Source organism: Ictalurus punctatus, chromosome 15 (genome assembly GCF_001660625.3).
Source record: "Ictalurus punctatus breed USDA103 chromosome 15, Coco_2.0, whole genome shotgun sequence".
Lineage (NCBI taxonomy): Eukaryota > Metazoa > Chordata > Actinopteri > Siluriformes > Ictaluridae > Ictalurus > Ictalurus punctatus.
The window spans coordinates 11,121,758-11,142,298 of record NC_030430.2 but is presented as its reverse complement, the minus strand read 5'-3'; the positions used below and the strand labels follow the sequence as shown (position 1 = coordinate 11,142,298).

General features: G+C 38.4%; 1 protein-coding gene across 1 annotated transcript; it reads left to right on the top strand.

Annotated features, from left to right (window-relative positions):
- Positions 1 to 302: 302 nt before the first annotated feature.
- Positions 303 to 19,253, top strand: rybpa (RING1 and YY1 binding protein a). Its single transcript, XM_017487549.2, has 5 exons — positions 303 to 454; positions 886 to 1,011; positions 13,815 to 14,321; positions 15,631 to 15,723; positions 16,903 to 19,253. The coding sequence occupies exons 1-5, from the start codon at positions 429 to 431 to the stop codon at positions 17,153 to 17,155; spliced, it is 1,005 nt and encodes a 334-aa protein (XP_017343038.1). The 5' UTR covers positions 303 to 428; the 3' UTR covers positions 17,156 to 19,253.
- Positions 19,254 to 20,541: the final 1,288 nt, after the last annotated feature.

The window sequence follows — 20,541 nt, the reverse complement described above, 5'->3', positions numbered from 1 at the left end:
TACCAGTAAGCATACTGCTTTCTTTCTTTCTGTTGTAATTAAAGTTTACTGAGTGTTATATGGTTCCACTAGAATGTGATGTACCAGTAATCACATAGTAATATTACTGTGTTACATAGTAAACACAGTAATGAACTCTTGATTTTGCTTTCTTCCCTTTCCCTTTCCCTTTCCTGCTCCCTCTCCTGCTCCCTCTCCCTCCCTGCATGACGAACCCAGTGCTCTGGACTAGTGTAGTCGTTTCTCCATTTCTCTCAAACCTGTGGACGTTTAACGCGGGAGCGCGCTGATTGGCGGAGGCGCTGGTCACGTGACGAGTGGCCGCCTGGCTCTGCAGCGGGTTCAGCTCTGTGCTACAGCGGCGAGTCTGGCTGCGTGTGGAAGCGCCACACTGTAAATTACTGCAGGAACACAGCGCTTCTCCCATTATGGGCGACAAGAAAAGCCCATCCAGGTATTTGCTCGAACCGTTTTCAGACGCATTTTGCAGTGTCTTCGCGAGGGCTTGATTTGTTATGAGGTGAACTGGAGACGTTTTCCCGAGCTTGTTAAAGAGAGGAAAAAAAAGCGCAGCAATGGCGGATCCTTATTTCAGGCTCTCCAGATTTAGACAAAGGAATTCAGGAGACGCCTCGTCTCCTCGATGCTTTGTGCTTTTTTTTCCTAGTCGGAGCTCGTGTCCTTGACATCGACGCACTTCCGATGACACAATGCAGTTATTAGTCGTCCGGTTGTAATGTAGCAGAGATTAATTGCGCTACTTTTCTTTATACTGAATTGATTTCGATGCATGCCTGTCATACTAATCAGGATCACGCGTAGGTGAGTGACACGTTTGCAACAGCCGTGCATATGACATGCAAAATCCTCTTTTAAATCCCACAGGCCAAAAAGACACGCCAAGCCCTGTGCAGACGACGGATTTTGGGACTGTAGTGTCTGCACGTTCCGCAACAGCGCCGAGGCGTTCAAATGCAGCATGTGTGATGTGCGCAAAGGCACGTCCACAAGGTAAACTTTCTAATGGAGCTCTGGTCGTCTTTATCCAGCTTCACATTTTTATGTGTCTGTGGTGAGAGGGAATGAAGGCATTCATCTTAACCCTTCTGAATGATACTTCCGTGAATGATACTTTCTTTTGTCCTGTGGATCCTTACAGATTACATAGAGCCTGCAAGACTATAAATCATGCCAAAGGTGTCCTTTTGAGCATTTCCTTAGGACACATAATCTCAGTAAAAATCCAGTCCTATCTAATACCGGTTTTGTTAATGGAATATAGATTTTTCTTAAGTAGAGTCTCTTTCTAAATATACTTTACGCGACACCTATTTTGCTTTTGTAACACCCCCATGATGCAAATTGTTTGATCTCTGTTCATCCTTGTAGTTGAATTTTATATGCCATAATTGTCATTGATTGCATCTGTTTTTTTGTTTTTTAAGCACTCTTACTTGTGAAACAAAGGTAGACAAAATGCTTTATCTGCAGTAAATGTCCCTTGTGGCACTGATTGGTGGGGCCGGGACTGAAAAAAATAGCCACCATCATGGAACAGTTAGATATTCTTAAAGCATGCGGTATCGATTTGTTCGGGCATGCCAGAGCAGAATTAAAGCAACCTGATTCTTACTCACAAACAGACACATACATCTACTGTCATGTATGCACAAGAGTTCTGGATCTCTTTGTATACACTACTACTTTGTTTAGAGTGTTTGTTATATTGTGGTTAAAATTGTTCACAACTGCATGAAGCGTGATTTTATGTTAGTAAGGTCATTTGCTCAGTTGTCAGCCGTGACCTGATAGTACTGATAGACCTATCTGTGTTGTACTTACGCTGTGTGAGAGAAACCCGTCTGCTGTATCCACAGGACGAGTGAGTGGAGTGAGTGTAGTGTTTCCATGTCATGGCCACTGTTACAGACTTAGTACATAACTCCTGCTGTGATCGGCTAGCCGCCTACTGTGTGTGCAGGACACTTCTCTCGCACACAGAGTCAGGAACACAAACGCACACTGTTTTCTGTACTTGTCCTTCTCAATCCATGGTCTTTTTTGATGGTGTAGCACTGTCCAGTTTTGACTAGAAAACTCCTGATTTGGACTTTTCATGCCATGACCTAGTGTGTTTCAACTACTGTTATTCCGGGTTTTTTTTTTGTTGTTTAAATTTAGCAATTAATCCCTGTAAGGCAGGGCTCATCAACTTTGACAACTTAAAAAAAAAAATGCCTCACACAAATAATAACCAACACTCAGTGGGAGATTATTACTTTACATTGATTGATTAATTTTATTTTAAATTGTAAAAGCAATTCTCTACCTAGGGTATTACATAATTGCCATTTGATTTTTAGCCACAAAAATGTAATGAAAAAACGGAGCCATGAGTATGATGCACATTACAATTTATTTTACAAGTATACTTTAAATAAATATATAAATAAAAAGCAAAAATTGCGTAACACTTTTTTTTGTAATTGGTTGGTCACAAATACTGCTTGTATTGAACAGCACAGAATTACAAACTGATCTTTTAAAATGCATCATACAGTAGGTTACATATGCACTTTAATTGAATGAGCGCATACAGTCACTGTAAAATTGTCCTAAGTTAGTGGAAGACAACAGAAATGAACAACTCAGTACCCTGTCAGTGTTAAGAGAACATTTTTCAAACTAATGGGACAGAAATAGAGTATGGACTTAATTGCTTGAAATTTCAGATTAGCAAATAGAAAACACTGCAGTGGGCTGAAACTACCACAGAGCACTACAATGTATATATAATGTTACAGTTTGAATGATGCATGTAATGATAACCCAGTCATAAAAGTACATTCATGATGCACTATATGGCCAAAATTACGTGGACACCTGACCATAACACCCATATTTGCTTTTTGAACATCCCGTTCTTGGTTTAGTCCATTCTTTTTGTTATAATAACCTCCACTCTTCTGGGAAGGCTTTCCACTAGATTTTGGAACATGGCTGTGGAGATTTGCCCATTCAGCCACAGAGCATTAGTGAGTTCAGGCACCGATGCCAGCGTTCCAATTCATATCAAAGGTTTTCAGTGGGGTTCAGACAGTAGTTTAGGCAATGCCCACATATAGATGTAATGGTCAGGTGTCCACAAACATTTGGCCATATATAATGATAATGAGGCATTTGTTTACATCTTATGGCTATGCACAGACAGACCCTGTCCATTCGTTGTTTATATGCCGGCATTTGTATTGTCATAATTCAGTGCTTAGTATAATTTGTATGAACTTATTGCTTTGGGTTGGCTTACATTGTTTATTTTTCATATTCAATAATGAATGCCAATAATATAAAACAGCTGGTTTGCACAAAATTTTCTTGGTTATTTTGAGTCTCTAACTTGGTGAACTAGCATGTGGATGTGTTTTTGATAGACGCCAAATCACTTCTGTAAGTAGCTCTGGATAAGGGCGTCTGCTAAATACTGTACTTGTAATAAAATGAAGCAATTTAAACTTGACAGTATATTCCTGATATAAAAATGCAATAATCCATGCAAATTGTATGACTCGAAGTTGATCAAGCTGAGGTTTAGTTAGGTTCAGTTAGTGTTCTCCTGTGTAAATTTACACACCCCCGGGAATATGAGTATGATATGAATGTTTTACTGGATTTTCGAGAATACCAAATTCCTTGTGAAAATTTGTATGACAATTCATAAATAAATTCTTTTATATCCAGCTTGATAAATGAGGCCCAATGTCGGTGTTGATCACATTGTCGTTATGTCCTGAAAAAGAGAGTGGCTGCGTTAAGGTGGCGCACTCAGCCGAAGCGTTTTCAGAGTGTCTCCTGTGTGTAGAAATGGAGGTTGCTGTAGTATGATTTAGAGCATGTCCAGAGGGAGGGAGCGAAATTTATGGGGAGTTGCAGCCAGACAGACAAGGGATGAGACCCACTGAAATAAGGAGCTTGACTGGGTTAAAAACATGTAATAGACAGCAACATGTGTTTTGAAAAATGTTAGAATTTTCCTTCCTTCTCTATCACATGGTTTGTAACAGATTACACTGATGTTCAAACTACTGATATGAAACTTTGAGGGGACTGGTTAATGCCGTATTTAAATTCACTAAAAACATAATTTCCTAGTGCATTATGCAAACTAATTAAACAGATATAATGTTTCTGTAATGTGTGTGTATTTCAACACCTGCATGGTCCTGTAGGTTCATTCGGTATAACATCAAGAAAATCAGACCCTATCTCACCGAACAGGCTACACAGTTACTAGTCCAGGCTCATGTCATCTCAAAACTGGACTCTCAGGCCTCCCAGCCAGCTCCATCAAACCTCTTCAGATGATTCAGAACACAGCAACCTTGTCTTCAACCAGCTCAAAGGACCCATGCTCTTCATTTCCCTCCACTGGCTTCCTGTAGCCACCCGTGTCAAATTCAATGCCTTGATGCTCACGTCCAAGACCTTGTCTGGAACTGCACCCCCCTACCTCAAGACTCTCCTGAAGGCTTGCGTTCCCTTACACAATCTGCGATCGGTTAACGACTGACGCTTAGTAGTGCCTACTCAGTGTGGCTGAAGGTCCCTTTACAGTACCTTCAAACTAACTGTCCCTCAGTGGTGGAATGAACTTCCAATCTCAATCCGGACCACAGAATCTTTCACTATCTTCAAAAAACAGTTAAAGACCCATCTCTTCCGTGAGCACATAACTAACCCCTAAAATGCCAAAACCATATTATCCTTAAAAAAAAAAAAAAACGTTCTCTGGCTCTGGCTTTCTCACCTTTGGCGTCTGGTTTAAAACCAAAATATTACCAAATAGGCTAAGTTAAATTTTTCTTTACCACCAACTCCATGTTGCTCGCAATATTACGGAAGCCCTAAGCGGCCATGCATTATTATTTTTTTTCTTTGTTTTCGCGTGATCCGACTTAATTTTCTTGTGATCTCGACACAACCAAAATCTGTTTCTGCCAACGTAATTTTATCCCGAGAAAATCTCAAGCTTTGTGAATGGGAGTGGTGTTACATGCATGTTGGCATCTTTGCCATCGTAAATGTAATAATTGCCCGCTGTAGAGATTTAGTTTATATCGGCATTAAGAGAGAGGGATGTCTCCTTCTCAGCTGTCGGACACTAATGTGGAAGTTGTCAATCCTGCTGGGATGACGTATTTTTGCAGGCCTACCCGGAAGTTAGCATCACCCTGATTCCCTCGACAAAAAGCCAATAGGATTTTTCCATTGACTTTTGGATTATTGCAGAAAATAAACTGTGACCAACAAAAGTTTGATTCTTACATGTTTTGTTCATTAAGATAACCTTCACAAATTTTATGAATTTTGAAACCAGAAGTAAAACGCAAAGGTTAGGCTATAAACGAACTACACCACGGTCACATGACTTAAATGTCACCACCACTAAGCTTCCGACAACGCTTTCAATCTTTATTTTAAAAAAACACAATAAAATTGGAAAATACTATAAATTGATAAATCTATAAGTTGGAAAGTTTGAGGGTTTTTTTTTTTTTTTTGCAAGAATACGAGTATAAACACAACAAGGCTATAGCAGGTGAGTTTTCTTGTTCGGCATGATGAGATTTAATGTCCCCGACAACCTCTGTAGTCCCATTTAGTCACTTGTTAGCAACCTTGTTTTTCAATACAAGTAATTAATCATGTATTTTATGTCATAGTTGAAAACATGCACCTATCTTGAGCTTGTGTTAACCATAGACCTTATTTCAGGCATTTCACCAAAATTCAAAAACCCCACTGACTTCGGGACGAGGGATGTCGTGTACACAGAAAAATTAAGTTGAGATCAGGAGAAAACAAGAAAGGAAAAAATTTATGCATGGCCACTTAGAGCTTCCATACAAAATGACGAACAACGATTCTCATTTTCCATGCGTCATTTCCCATGATAATATAAGTATGTAAATAATGAAATAATAAAATAAACAAGTCAATAAATAAGTAGCTGAATGAGGAAATTAATTCGCAAATGCTAACTATTACCACGCCCCTGCACACGATAATATAGTGTATTGGCGATCTCGCAGACTGACGATAGCACGGTCTGACTATGGAGAACAACACTAGGTTCCACTATCAAAAAGACACCACAAAAATGGCATCCATGAATTCAGAATTCTACAAAAGAACATCATACCTACAGTCAAGCGTGGTGTGGGGATGTTTTGCTGCTTCAGGGCCTAGGCAACTTGTAATAATTGATGGAAACATAAATTCTGCTCTCTACCAGAAAATCCTGAAGGAGGATGTCCGGGCTTCAGCCCGTAAGTTGAAACTTAAGCGCAACTTGATTATGCAGCGAGACAATGATCCAAAGCATACGAGTAAGTCCCAGTCATAGAAGTAAGTGTTAGTTTATTACTGCTAAAGGTGGCACAACCAGATTTTAAGTTTAAGGGGGCAATTAGTTTTTCACATGAGTGATAGGTGTCTGAAAGCTTTTTTTCCTTAAAAAATTAAAAATGTATTGTGTGTTTACTCAGGTTGCCTTTGTTTTATGTTGTATTTTGTTTTAAGACCTAAAACTGTTTAGGGTGCCTATGACTGCAGCAAAGCCTCTTTGTCTTCTTTGATTAACATGAGCAGATTGCAAGCTTTGCTTTTTCAATGGACTCTTAACTCTACTGCTAGTACAATGTGCCATCACTTATACTTAAAACATATCGAGGGAATATGAAGATGCTGGCAACACTCAAATTGGTATCATACCATAAATGAACAAAATGGGGTTGTGACATTCCTAGTTTCTTGGACATTTTCATCTCTTTTTCTTTTACACTTCATAAACACCCCCATATCCCTGGTGCCTACACCTGCATCAAAATTTTAGAAGGTGCTTTAAGTTGTGCTTCTTATGAAACTTTAATGAAGGTCTATACTGGCAAGTGATTTAAAATGTATTTAACCTCAAAATAATAGTAACTTCAACCTACATGCAAACAGAATAGTGTGTTGAGTGTTGAATATATTTCATTAAGTGGAACAGAGAACAGACATCTCAGTAGGCAAGACATTTAAATCAAATAATCACTTAAAAACTGAGTTTGTGTAGTAGATGTGCTGCTTACATTCATTTACACTGGAAAAAAGGCGATATGTGGTCAGTCAGAATTAACAGAAAGTATGTATAATTTACATAAAAATATTTACTTTATCGAAACATGTTTTCTTTGCTTATACTAAATTTAATTTAAACATATCTATTATCTGATCTACTAGTTTTTATTATGTAGAGTGAGTTTGATCAATTCACATATCATGATCCAATTACATTTTAAAATCACAAGGTTGTTGCTGCTGACAGGAAGAAATATAGACTATAATGTTAAACTTGATTAAATCATGGCCAGCACGAGAGCGCAGTGGGTAACATCGCGTCACAATGCCAGTGTCCTAGAACAAATCGTAGGATTGAAATATAACGTGTGGAGTTCAATTCTATTCCTTGGCAAGTCATGCTGGATGTACAAGAATAAATTGTGTTAATGTAACTCAGTTCATTCACACGGAACCAACAGACACACTCAGGTATTTTTTTTTTTAACCAGTGTGTTTGTGTGTGTGTGTATATATACACATTACATGTCTAATATGGTACAAACATAGACTTGTTGCTAATTGCTTGCAGACATATCCATATTCAGAATCATAACTGCAGGCAGACTGAGGTAAAACCCCAAAACTATACAATTTGGGACCAGAGCTATAAATAATGTAAGGGGTGAAACTAGGTAACCTGGGACTAGAACGTTATGGAAAATCAAGATACATGGTTTAGAAAGTGTCTGTACATATACAACACAAACCAAGGACTTTCTCACAAGCGTATAAAACACAGTGACATAAATACCAAAAAATGTGTGAATAGGGATTGTGTGTGGTCAGATTGATGCTGGTGCAATACAGAGTAAAAACAGGAAGCTATCAGGAACATTTGGTTAGCATAGATGGATAGATGCAGTGCCCTCCACTAATATTGGCACCCTTGGTAAATATGAGCAAGGAAGGATTTGAAAATTGTCTTTATTTTTTAACCTTTTGATGTTTGTTCAAAAATTCACAAAAATACTCGGTTCTCATGGATATCAAACAATTGCAAACAAAACAAAAAAATCTTTGTTAAATATAGGTATGCACCAATTATTGGCACCCCTTTGAATTCATATGAGAAATATATCTGAAGTATATTCCCATTGATATTTTAGATTTTTTAGTACACCTGGGTGACTAGGAACAGGAAATTGTTCAACCATGACTTCCTGTTTCACAGGGGTATACATATGAGCTAATACATGGGCCAAATTCTTTTAGTCATTCATAACAATGGGTTAGACCAAGGAATATATCTGTGATGTGCGGCAAAAGGTTGTTGAGCTTCACAAAATGGGAAGTGGCTATAAGAAAATAGCACAAGCATTGACGGTGCCGATTTCCACCATCAGGGCAATAATTAAGAAGTGCCGGTTGACTGGAAATGTTATGAATCAACCTGGAATTGGATGTGTCTCTATATTGTCTCAACACTGAGAAGAGGATGGTTCAAGTGGCCAAAAAATCTTCAAGGATCACAGCTGGGGAATTGCAGAAGTTAGTTGCGTCTTGGGGTCAGAAAGTCTCCAAAACTACAATATGAAGTCACCTACATCACCACAAGTTGTTAGGAAGGGTTTCAAGAAAAAAGCCTCTACTCTCATCAAAAAACAAACTCAAACATCTTCAGTTTGCCAGACACTACTGGAACTTCAAATGGGATTGGGGTCTGTGGTCAGATGAAACCAAAATAGAGCTTTTTGGCATTAAACACCAGAGATGGTTTTGGCCCCGACAGAGAGGTAGCCATATGGAAAAGTACCTCATGTCCATGGTTAAATATGTTGGTGGCTCTTTAATGTTTTGGGGCTGTTTTTCTGCCAGAAGACCTGGACATTTTATTAACATACATGGCAATGTGGACTCTACATCAATATGAACTCTATCAATACTGCCTCTGCCAGGAAGCTTAAAATGGGCCATGGTTGGATATTCCAGCAGAACGATGATCTAAAACATACATCAAAATCTACACAAAAATTATTTACTGACCACAAAATCAAGGTCCTGCCATGGCCATCCCAGTCCCCTTACTTGAAACTCATAGAAAACCTGTGGGGTGAACTGAAGAGGAGAGTCCACCAGCGTGGACCTCGAAATTTGAAGGATCTGGAGAGATTCTGTATGGAGGAATGGTCTCAGATCCCTTGCCATGTATTATCCAACCTCATCAGGCATTATAGGAGAAAACTCAGCTGTTATCTTGGCAAAGGGGTTTTGTATATATACATACACAGGTGTACCTCAAAAAAAATAATTTATGAACAGTTAATTATTTTCTGTAATTTAATATTTTTTTTTAAAAGGGAACTTTTGATATATTCTAGATTCATTACACATGAAGTGAAATATTTCAAGCGTTTTTTTGTTTTGTTTTAATATTGATGATTACAGCTTACAGCTCATGGAAATCAGAAATCCAGTATCTCAAAATATTAGAATAAAGAATTTATAATATAGAAATGTTGACCTGAGAAGAGCTCTAATCAGCTAATTAACTCAAAACACCTGCAAAGGTTTCTTGAGCCTTTAATCTCTCTGTTCAGTACACACAACCACAGTCAATTTTCAGATGAAAGTAAATGTTGCATTTCATTTGGAAATCAAGGTCCCAGAATCTGGAGGAAGAGTGGAGAGGCGCAGAATCCAAGTTGCTTGAAGACCAGTGTGAAGTTTCCATAGTCAGTGATGATTTGGGGTATCATGTCATCTGCTGGTGTTGGTCCACTGTGTTTTCTCAAGTCGAGAGTCAATGCAGCGTCTACCAGGAGATTTTGGAGCACTTCATGCTTCCATCTGCTGACGAGCTTTATGTCGATGCTGATTTGGACTTGGCACCTGCTCACAATGCCAAAACTACTAGTAACTGTTTTGTTGACCATGGTATTACTCTGCTTGATTGGCCAGACAACTCTCCTGACCTGAACCCCATAGAGAATCTATGAGAGACACCAGACCTAACAATACAGTTGAGATAAAGGCCGCTGCAACCTGGGCTTCTATAACACCTCAGCAGCGCCACAGGCTGATTGCCTCCATGCCATGTTGCATTGATAAAATAATTCTTGCAAAAGGAGCCCAGACCAAGTATTGAGTGGGTAAATTAACATACTGTTCAGAAGGTGGACATTTCTGTACTATAAATTCTTTATTCGAATATGTTGAGATACTGGATTTTTTTTATTTCCATGAGCTGTAAGCCGTAATCAAGATTAAAACAAAAAAAAGGCTTGAAGTATTAACTTTGCGTAATGAATCTAGAAAATATGAAAGGTCCTTTTTTTTTAAATTAAATTATGGAAAAATTTACTTTTCCACGATATTTAAATTTTTTGAGGTGTGTGTGTGTATGTATGTGTGTATGTATGTATATATATATATATATATATATATATAATTTTTTATATATATATAAAAATCTCACATTTACCCTGTTCAAAAGTTTACATACCCTTGGTTCTTAATACTGTATGTTGTTACCTGGATGATCCACGACTGTTTTTTGTTTTGTGATGGATGTTCATGAGTCCCTTGTTTGTCCTGAGCAGTTAAACTGTCCACTGTTCTTCAGAAAAATCCTCTAGGTCCTGCGCATTCTTTGCTTTTCTAGCATCGTCTACATATTTGACCCCATTCCAACAGTGACTATATGATGTTGAGATCCATCTTTTCACACTGAGGATAACTGAGGGACTCGTACACAACTAGTACAAAAGGTGCAAACAGTCACTGATGCTCAAGGTAACACGATCGATTAAGAGCCAGGTGCATATAAACTTTTGAACAGGATGATCGGTGTAAATTGTTATTTTATTTAAAGTTATTTTTTGTCATTTAGTACTGCCCTTCAGATGCTAAATAAGATGGGTACATGTCTCCCAGAAGACAAAATACTAAGTAGCTATAGCTTACTAGTTGGCTGCAAACCTGAGAGAAACGTTTCATAACTAGTAGTTTGTGCCAAAATCATCACTTTATTATTTTGGACTATAAACAATTGAGACTGTATTAGCCAAAGTAAGTAAATGTTTCTACAAGTGTATGTAATTAACACATTACATGCAGAAAACTAACTGCCCTAAACATTTTAAAAAGGGCTGAAACATTTATACAATAGGATTTATACATAGCGTTGCATATGTCTCCTATTGCGTCTTTCTTCTGCACCTCGTAAGCCAACATTCTTTTGTCTTAACACAAACAAAAATATCAAGAAATATGGATTTTACATTAGGCTAATAATGATAATCACATAAAGAAAGCAATTTTTTTGTAAAAAAAAAAAAACCCAACAAAACAAACTAACTTGTGTGACCTGATAATAACTTTAAAATACTGTTGATTAAATCATATCGCAGTACTCAGAAAATCACTAACAAATATTTTTACTAACTAATAACCTTTTAGACACATCCCCTTTTCATAACATTTAAATCATTAAAATAAAAACGGTTACATTTGGTTCATAAACAGCAAACCTGAAGAAAGGAGATTCCGTAATATCAAATGTTTAAATATTTAGTCTTTGCTCGGTTATAATGGTACAGTGATTCTCAGGGTTGGGGCCTGTTACCGTAACGTTTACTGTAATGCAGTTGTATAGTTTTGATTTGCAGATCAAGATTTCAGGCTGTTCAAATTCTTGATGGGCCCATAAAAAGAGGCATGGTCATTTCATCACACAGGTATACAGCTTGCCGGACTGTTCTATTGGAACGTTTTCCCAAGATTTATATCTTACACAGGTTTAGTTTTGTCTTTCTACAAGTACTGATGATAGCAGAGGATAAACCACATGCATCCTCTACTTCTTTTCCAGTATCATGGCTAGGCCACTGATGGTTTGTGAACTGTATTCACTGACAAATGGAGATCCTGCCTGCATGCCTTCTATTTCCACAGGATTTACTGTGGCGTATTCTGTGTCCTGCTTTGTTCATCTCTCTTGCCTTCTAAGCCCTTTATTGCCATCACAGAATTAGGGCCTTTTTATCTATCTTTCCTATCTGCTATTAGTTGCTCTAGCTGTGTGCCAGCACCCATATCATTATAAATAAGCAGCAGATAATGCACATCTGCATTAGGCAGCTGGTGGTAACTGTCTACTTCTCAGAGCTATTTAAAATATACTGGGGATCTTCTTTCTCTGGCTTAAATTTTCCCACTGGTTCTTGTGTGTTGTAATAACTGTGGTTGGTGCTTAAAAGAAGTTCTTGTTCTTGGTTCTTAAAAGAAGGGCTAACCTCTGCAACCCTTCCACAGTTGATAATGGCCTCTTTAGCCTGTGCAGTGAGACATATTTCTCCTCATGTAGTGGTCTATAAGTTATGGTGGGGTTTTTTTATTTATTTTATTTTATTTTTTTATTTACCTCTAGCTCTCCCTCTAGCCTGTTTCTGTTCTGGTGGTGATGCCATTCTTTATATTGACATATCATCAGACTAAATTCTATATTTACAGCTCCCTATTCTCCTGAGAATAGTTCAGACATGGTACTGAAAACTGTAATTTGTAACTATAATCTCAGTTACTGAGTGCATTCCTCGCAGTTGAACAACTAATTTGTGAGGTGATACTATATTGTGATCTACATTTTTTTTAACAATATACAGTCATGTGGGGTAAAAAGTACACCCCATGAAAATTGTTGGCTTTTTTGATGTATTTGGACAAGCAAACATTTGATCCTCTTTGAACCAGTGGCTATTAATGAATTGATGCTCTCTATCAAATAACACACAGAATTGATATTTTGTAGTAATTTTCACAATTTAAATAAACAAAAAACAGATCAGTCCCATGGAAAAAATAAGTACACCCCTACATTTTATCACACCTTCAAATCCATAAAATTAGAATTGGTAATGTTATGGTTTGGGGATGCTTCACTGCATCAGGGACTGGAAAGCTGGAATTCATTGATTCAACTATGAATTTTGGATCATATCAAAGAGTGCTTGAAACTAAGGTGAGGCCATATGTCTGAAAGTTGACGTTGAACCAAAAATGGACCTTTCAAGAGTATAATGATCCTAAGCACACTAGCAAATCCACCAAGGATTGGCTCAAAAAGAAGAAATGGAGGGTTATAGAATGGCCTAGTCAAAGCCCGGATTTAAATCCCATTGAAATGTTGTGGGGGATTTGAAACGGGCAGTACATTCAATAAAACCTCAAACATCTTGCAACTGAAAGAATATTGCATGGAAGAGTGGTCAAAAATTCTGGTGGACAATTATGCATAACATGTACAAGAAGTTATTTCTGCTAATGGGGAGCAATACTCTCTTCTGAGCCAAAGGGTGTACTTACTTTACTATTTCTGTTGAGTAAATGATGAACAAAACCACAAGGAAAATTAGTTTTTCAAAGTACATCAACTTTATTAATAGCCACTGTTTCAAAAATGATCAAATGTTTGCTTGTCCAAATATGCCAAAAAAGCCAACTGTTTCCATGGGGTGCACTTATTTTTTCACATCACTGTATTTGTTTTTGCAACATGATCAATTTTTATTCCGCTGTATGCGCACATGAATGACGTGAATGAAAAATAAATTACTTTTTCATATTGGGTATATGTAGCATTTATCATCTACATCTAAAACGGGTACATGTAAAAGTACAATAAAAAGCAAACGTGTATTTTATTCCTTCTCTAGAAAACCTCGTCTGAACTCACAGCTTGTGGCGCAACAAGTAGCGCAGCAGTACGCCTCTCCTCCACCAGCTAAGAAAGACAGGAGGGAGCGCACAGAGCGAGACGACCACTACGACATAGACAATTCAGACTCGGACAGGCCAAGTGTAGACAACTCTGACTCGGACAGACTGGGCCCAGACAGCAGTCACTTGGACAGAGGACACACACATAAGGACAGGAGACAGGAGCGCATTGGATTGGACAAACCTCAGCTAGTACAAACATCAGTGGAAAGGAGGCCTGAGAGACCAGGTCTAAACCAGGAACTGCACAGAGAACTTCTGGATAAGGTTCATTCACACAGGCCGCAAATGGAAAAAGACCCTCATACAGGTGCATCTGGGACACAAGTGGCCGAGAAGGAGGACATGAAGAAAAACAAAGTAGAGAAGGCAATGGTGGACAAGCACAAAGAGAGGGAAAAGGTGCCTGGTTCCAACAAAAAGCCGACTGCTAAGAAGATAAAGTAAGTGGCATCTTGCAAGAGTTATAGATACAGCAAATTATAGAATAATTAACATCCATTAAGAGACTGGGCAAAATCTGTTGTATAAAATACACATTTTCCACTCAAACAAACTACTTTCCATAAGTTGTTTTTCCATTGTTCTTGTCTGGTTCTTTTTCAAAGCCTTTTGTCTTCAATATATAACCATGTCCATCCTTTGGGGTTGCACGCATGTAAAATTCCTTTGTCAGCTATCACTATGGGGAAAGCCAAAGAGCTTTAGTGCAGGATATAGACTGTTAGTGACCTACATAAAATGTATGAGAAGTTATAATTCAGCACAATGAAGGTTGTAAAAAGATACTTGAGCATAACTCCCCACTAGACATCAGGGATGATATAGAAGGAGGCCAAAGATCTGAATTCAGAATTACACGGTTTAGTTGATTCTTCAGGTTGTGGAGTTTCACAATCAGTATAACATCACAGCTGTTTGGAAAGATTTCATGAAAGAAGCCTCTCTTGCGAGCAAGCCACAAAATGCAGCTCAGAACTTTACTTTAAGTGTCATTGGAACAGCCATCTTAGTCTCCAGATTTGAACCTGTGATCTGAATAAATAAATAAAAATGTCTACATGCACAAACTTAAGAATGTAAAGGAGTTTACATATGCAGGAGTGGTCCAGCAGTGTGGCAGGGTTATAACATAACATTTGGTGCCCTAGGCAAGCTTGAACCTCCCACCCTGGTTTGACAGTGCACTGGCAATCATTAATCTCCACCCTCAGCTCTATAAAACTGTCCAGGCATAGTGATTGCATTTCTTTATTATGTTTTGTATCTTGTATCAACAATCTGAACTATCATTCACTCATAATCCTCTGATCATTTAGTCGTCTAAATGTTTTTTGTTAAAGTGTTCAAACAATAGGGTGGCTTTTATGTTATCTATAGGTCTTGCATGCATGTGTGTTAAGCCTAGTTCTGCACCATGTTATCTTTATTAACTGTACTGTTCCACGACAAACCTGCACTTCAAAATATATGCATAGCAAAATCGCACCCAGTTGAAATATGGACTGTGTGCGAATCAATTTGAAACTATACAGCATCCCTATATGTTTAAGCTCAAAATGTAGCTCATTGTTCGATATTCATTAAATTTGCCCATTTTTATGAAGGGTACCAATAATACTGGAGTTAACTTTATAACATAAGGCAAAGGTGGGGAGTATTGGTCTAGTGTCGTTCACCAGACAAGACTTGTTTGAAACTTAAACTAATTTTTTTTTTTTGCACTAATTCAGATTGTCTTGTTGTTCTCAGACCCAAGATCCTCAATAAAGGTCCTCCAAGTGAAAGAAGCAGCATGAAATCTGGCAAATCGGCCACTAAGAGCAACAAATCAATTATTTCAAGGTAAGTTTATCACAATAATCACAATTGTACTTGTCTGATTACTGCTATCCATTGTGAAGGATAGCATCATGGGTGTATACCTGCATTGTCTGTGAATTTGAAGCTGATCCTGGGAACAGCTATGACCCTGATCAGGATAAAGTTCCTACTGAAGATGAATGAAGTGCATTGAATAAATTGCATTGCATCATTTATTGCAATTGAATGAAAACTGTTGCATCTAGAACAGCACTACAGCAGTCCACAGCTAGCACTGAGTTAACATGGGTAGTGTATTATGCTCCCTTATTTCAGCAGTGTATATCATTTCCCTTATATCAGCAGTGTATGTCAAAGCCCATCCCCTTAATAACAGCACCAATCCTGATGGTTAACGATGCCATCAGTGTCTTTAAAAAATTGTTCCTGCCAGTTTAAGCCCACTCTTCGACTGTGCCGGCAATTCAGCTAGAATTCATTTGGCCCATATTGGTGATTAACCTCCTGTTCCAAATAAGTGGAATTGAATTGAAATTTGGTGAGTTTGCCAGCCAGTGAGTGTGTCCCAGTGTTCCATCATGTTTGTCAAATAAGTCACACAGAGATCTGGCCCTATGCACCCTACGTTTCATCCTGGAACGTGGGAGTGTCAGTGTTGTGAGGTAAAGAAAAACTGATGATCTGGTTTTATGCGTAGATATATTTGTCCAGATCCACAACATACTGACAGTGTATAATATGTTGCTACTATTTTATCAATGGAGCTTGTGTCTGAATGTTGAATATGTGCCCAGAAAATGTCAAACACATTATCTCAGGACCTATCCAGTTTGCAGTCTGACTTGAAAGCTTGTCTGGGAAGTACAGAGAGGTGTTGACTTCACTTAGAGTTTTACACCTGCCTATTCCCTGTGCTTCAGACTGAAATCCACTGAAATGACAAGTTGCCATATTCCATATATCAGACTGTGTATAGTTATGGCATCCCCTGATAATTGTTTTTGATGACCCATGGGAGGATCCTTCAGACCAAAAAAAAAAAAAAACAACACAGTGGCAAACTAAACATTTTATTATATTTTGGTGGTTGCAGTGGTGTGTTGCTGAAAACTACCTAAAACTATGTAACTGTATTGCATAAAGGAGTAATTTAGCTTCCAGAGTATAATTTTGAGCCTTTGCTCTTCTGTCTTGCTGCAGGCCTAAGCTGAAGAACATAGACCGAAGCTCAGCTCAGCAGTTGGCCATAACAGTGGGCAACGTTACGGTCATCATCACAGACTTTAAGGAGAAGACACGCTCCTCATCCACCTCCTCGTCCACTGCCACTTCCAGCAGTGGCAGCTCTGAACAGCAACACCTGAGCTCCAGCTCGGAGAGTACTGATAGGGGGTCATCCCGTGCCTCTACTCCACGCAGAGACCTTACTTCTGGACACAATGAGCTCCTTTGAGCCTGGAAGATGGAAGTCATGAATCCTCAAACACATTGATAATGCACAGATAGAACCTTTACACTTAAAAGGATGAAGGATCATTATCATGCATGGCACCGTTTCCGTCTTGATATTTTATGCCAAGGTGTGCCATGTGTTTCAATACTGTTTTTAACACACCCACCTCAACTCCCCACACAACTCACAAGTATCACCTGCATCACTTGAGTGGCCACTTGGAGCACAAGAGGAAGAGGATGTAGCACATCTTGGGTAAAGCTACATTATATGGCCTAAAGTTTGTGGACACGTGACCATCACATCCGTATGTGGTTCTAACCCAAACTGTTGCCACAAAGCTGGAAGCACACAATTCCATAGGATATCTTTGTGTGCTGAGAGGTCCATGAAGACATGGTTTGCCAAGGTTGGAGTGGAAGAACTCGAGTGGACTGCACAGAGCCCTGAACTCAACCCCACTGAACACATTTGGGATGAACTGGAACGCTGACTGCACCCAAGGCTTTCTCACCTGACATCAGTGCCTGACCTCACTAATGCTCTTGTGGCTGCATGAGCACAATTGCCCACAGCCATGCTCCAAAATCTAGTGGTAAGCCTTCTCAGAAGAGTGGAGGTTATTATGACTGGAAAGGGGGACTAAATCTGGAATGGGATGCTCAACAAGCACATATGATTGTGATGGTCAGGTGTCCACATCTTTGGCCATATAGTGTATTTCCTTGATTTGTAACGGTGTATTTCCACTGAACTCTGTACTGTCATATAGTCATACATGCTAGCAAGTCAGCCAAAGGTGTGCTAAATTTTAATTATTATGTACATATATACATTTTTGTTGTTTTGAAAAGGAAATTGTATTAGATCTCCTAAAAGTCTACAGTAAATTTGACTGGATTCCTTGGGCCTTCAAGGAGTCAGAGAGCCTTTTCTAATATTCCCATGAGCCAACAATGTATTGGAACAGCCCTGGAGATGGTGACTGATTTTAGTTTTAAAAACAGTATTGAAATGCATGGATGGTTTTCACACTACTTCCCAGAGAGAACTTTAGAGTCAAAGTTGTGGAGTCAGCATTTTTAAGTGGTAGAAAATGAAACCGTCTGTATGTTTTGAGCCTTAGATCTGCAGTTTACATAATTGTTCTCTGTTACGAAAATGTCCTGTATGATTCTCCAACACGGACTATCCCCAGACCACATTCTGACACGGTATATGTCAGGTGAAGGTGTCACAGTTGTGAGAAAAACACATAGAACCTCCCAGAGGAAAAAAGTGTACTTTTGATTTGTTAAATTAATGATTGTATTTATAAACTGTGATAAGAACAAATAATCTTGTAGATGAACTGGAACTGCAAACATGAACATACTAAAAGACTGTTGTTCTAGGTGCTAACATACATTAATAAAGGTGATGGATGGATTGGAAAACACCTATGAATAATATGAAACACGTTTATCAGCATTTGAAGAATAATGTTCAATGAAATCTATTCAGTAAAGGTCATTTTTATATTGATGGGTGTTTATGTATTGTCAGTCTATCATTGATCAAAACCCATATGATCTGTTTGAGAACCATTCTTGTAAATGCTACTGCTAAATGATGTTACCAAGCTTTTTGCTTGCCACAAGGACACATTGTTTTAAGTCGCTGTGAGACAAGTAAGCAGCAAAACTTCATCCAATTCATTACTGCCTCAAAGCATTATGAAACTGTTGATGTGATCTTTATAGATGAAATGTCTTTAATTAGTGTATTTATTTTGTGCAAGCAATTCTGTTCTTGTGTATAATCGGTAACCTTAATTTACTATGTAAAGATGGTTACATATAAGGAATACTTGTCATAATATAGATTAACACTATGTTTATCTGTGGTGTATTGAGTATCTGGCACAGTTTCTTAGTTATTTTGGCATATTATTCCAGTTGTTGTGTGTTAAAACAGCAGTTATTGCATACACTGTTTCTCTCAATGCTGCTTGTTTTTTGGGTTTTTTCCATCTGCTCAGTCTGAAGTAAATTCTGCTTGCTGAATTCTGCTTGTAGCATAGCTTTCATTTAAAATAAAGTAACTGCATTTGTTTGTTCTTGTGTCTTTCATATTTTGTATCTGTTGTGGTATCATGTCTTATCTTTCCCGAACACATGATTATCACATTTTCCTACATTTATATTGAATCATTTAGTAGCCGTTTTTACTCTGGGTGGCTTACAAAACAGCGCTGAAAGTGCATTAATACAAAGCATCGAGGGACTCTGCATGGACTCATAACCTGAAAGATTGGAAACAAATGCTAGATTGTACAACTGCTTGCATTTTCTTCATGTTGACAGAAACTTTTAATCAACTGCATGAATAATACAATAAATCAATAAAAGCAGCAGGTAGTACAATATCAATGCATGGTAAGTATAGAGGGGGAAAAAAGGCCCTGAAGCTGAAATCCTGAGCTGGTACGTATGAAGCTATTCAGGATCAAATTTTGGTCTTACGTGACAAAGAATCACGAAATTTACTCCTGCACTTACATTTATTAAATTACCCCTGCACTTTTCCTGCATGGGAGCAATGTACAAAAAATTGTTTAGCCTTGAAAGAATTCTTAAACAGGCTACTAAAATGTCATGACACTGACACCTTTTCTTATCCACCAGCCCAGTCTCATTAGTTTACAATTGCTTGTTCTGCCCTGCCTATCTCCTGGAGTACTTCATTGAGTCTTGAGAGACATTTTTTCACAGAAGCAAAGAAGATACCTCAAATTATGGCAAAAAGTAAATAAGTAATAGTGATGTGTTGGTAAAGTAGAACATGATTATACTTTGGTGCAGTGGCAGCCATCCATCCATAGGGTCAGGTGGGGTAGAGCCCCAACATATACTACATTCAGGTTCATAAATATTTGGACATTGACAAAGTTAGTTATTTTGTCTACTACAGTACACTCACCATCCACAGGAACACCTGTGCACCTGCACATCCATCCATCAATTTTCAATACTGCTTATCTTACACAGGGTCGTAGGGGAGCCTGGAGCCTATCCCAGGGAACTTGGGGAACAAGGTGGGCGGACACCCTGGATGGGGTGCCAACCCTTCGCAGCCTACACATTCATGGAGTTATCTAATCAGCCAATCATGTGACAGAAGTGCAATGCAAAAAATAATGGTCAGGAACAAGGTAAAGTACACATCAAACATCACAATGAAGAAAAAGTATGATTTCTGTTACTTTGATTGTGGCATTGTTGTTGGCACCAGATGGGTTTGTTTGCGTATTTCAGAAACTGCTGATCTCTGGGGAATTTCACACACAACAGTTTTTAGAGTTTACACAGAATAGTGTGGAAAAACAAAAAACATCCTGTGCGTGT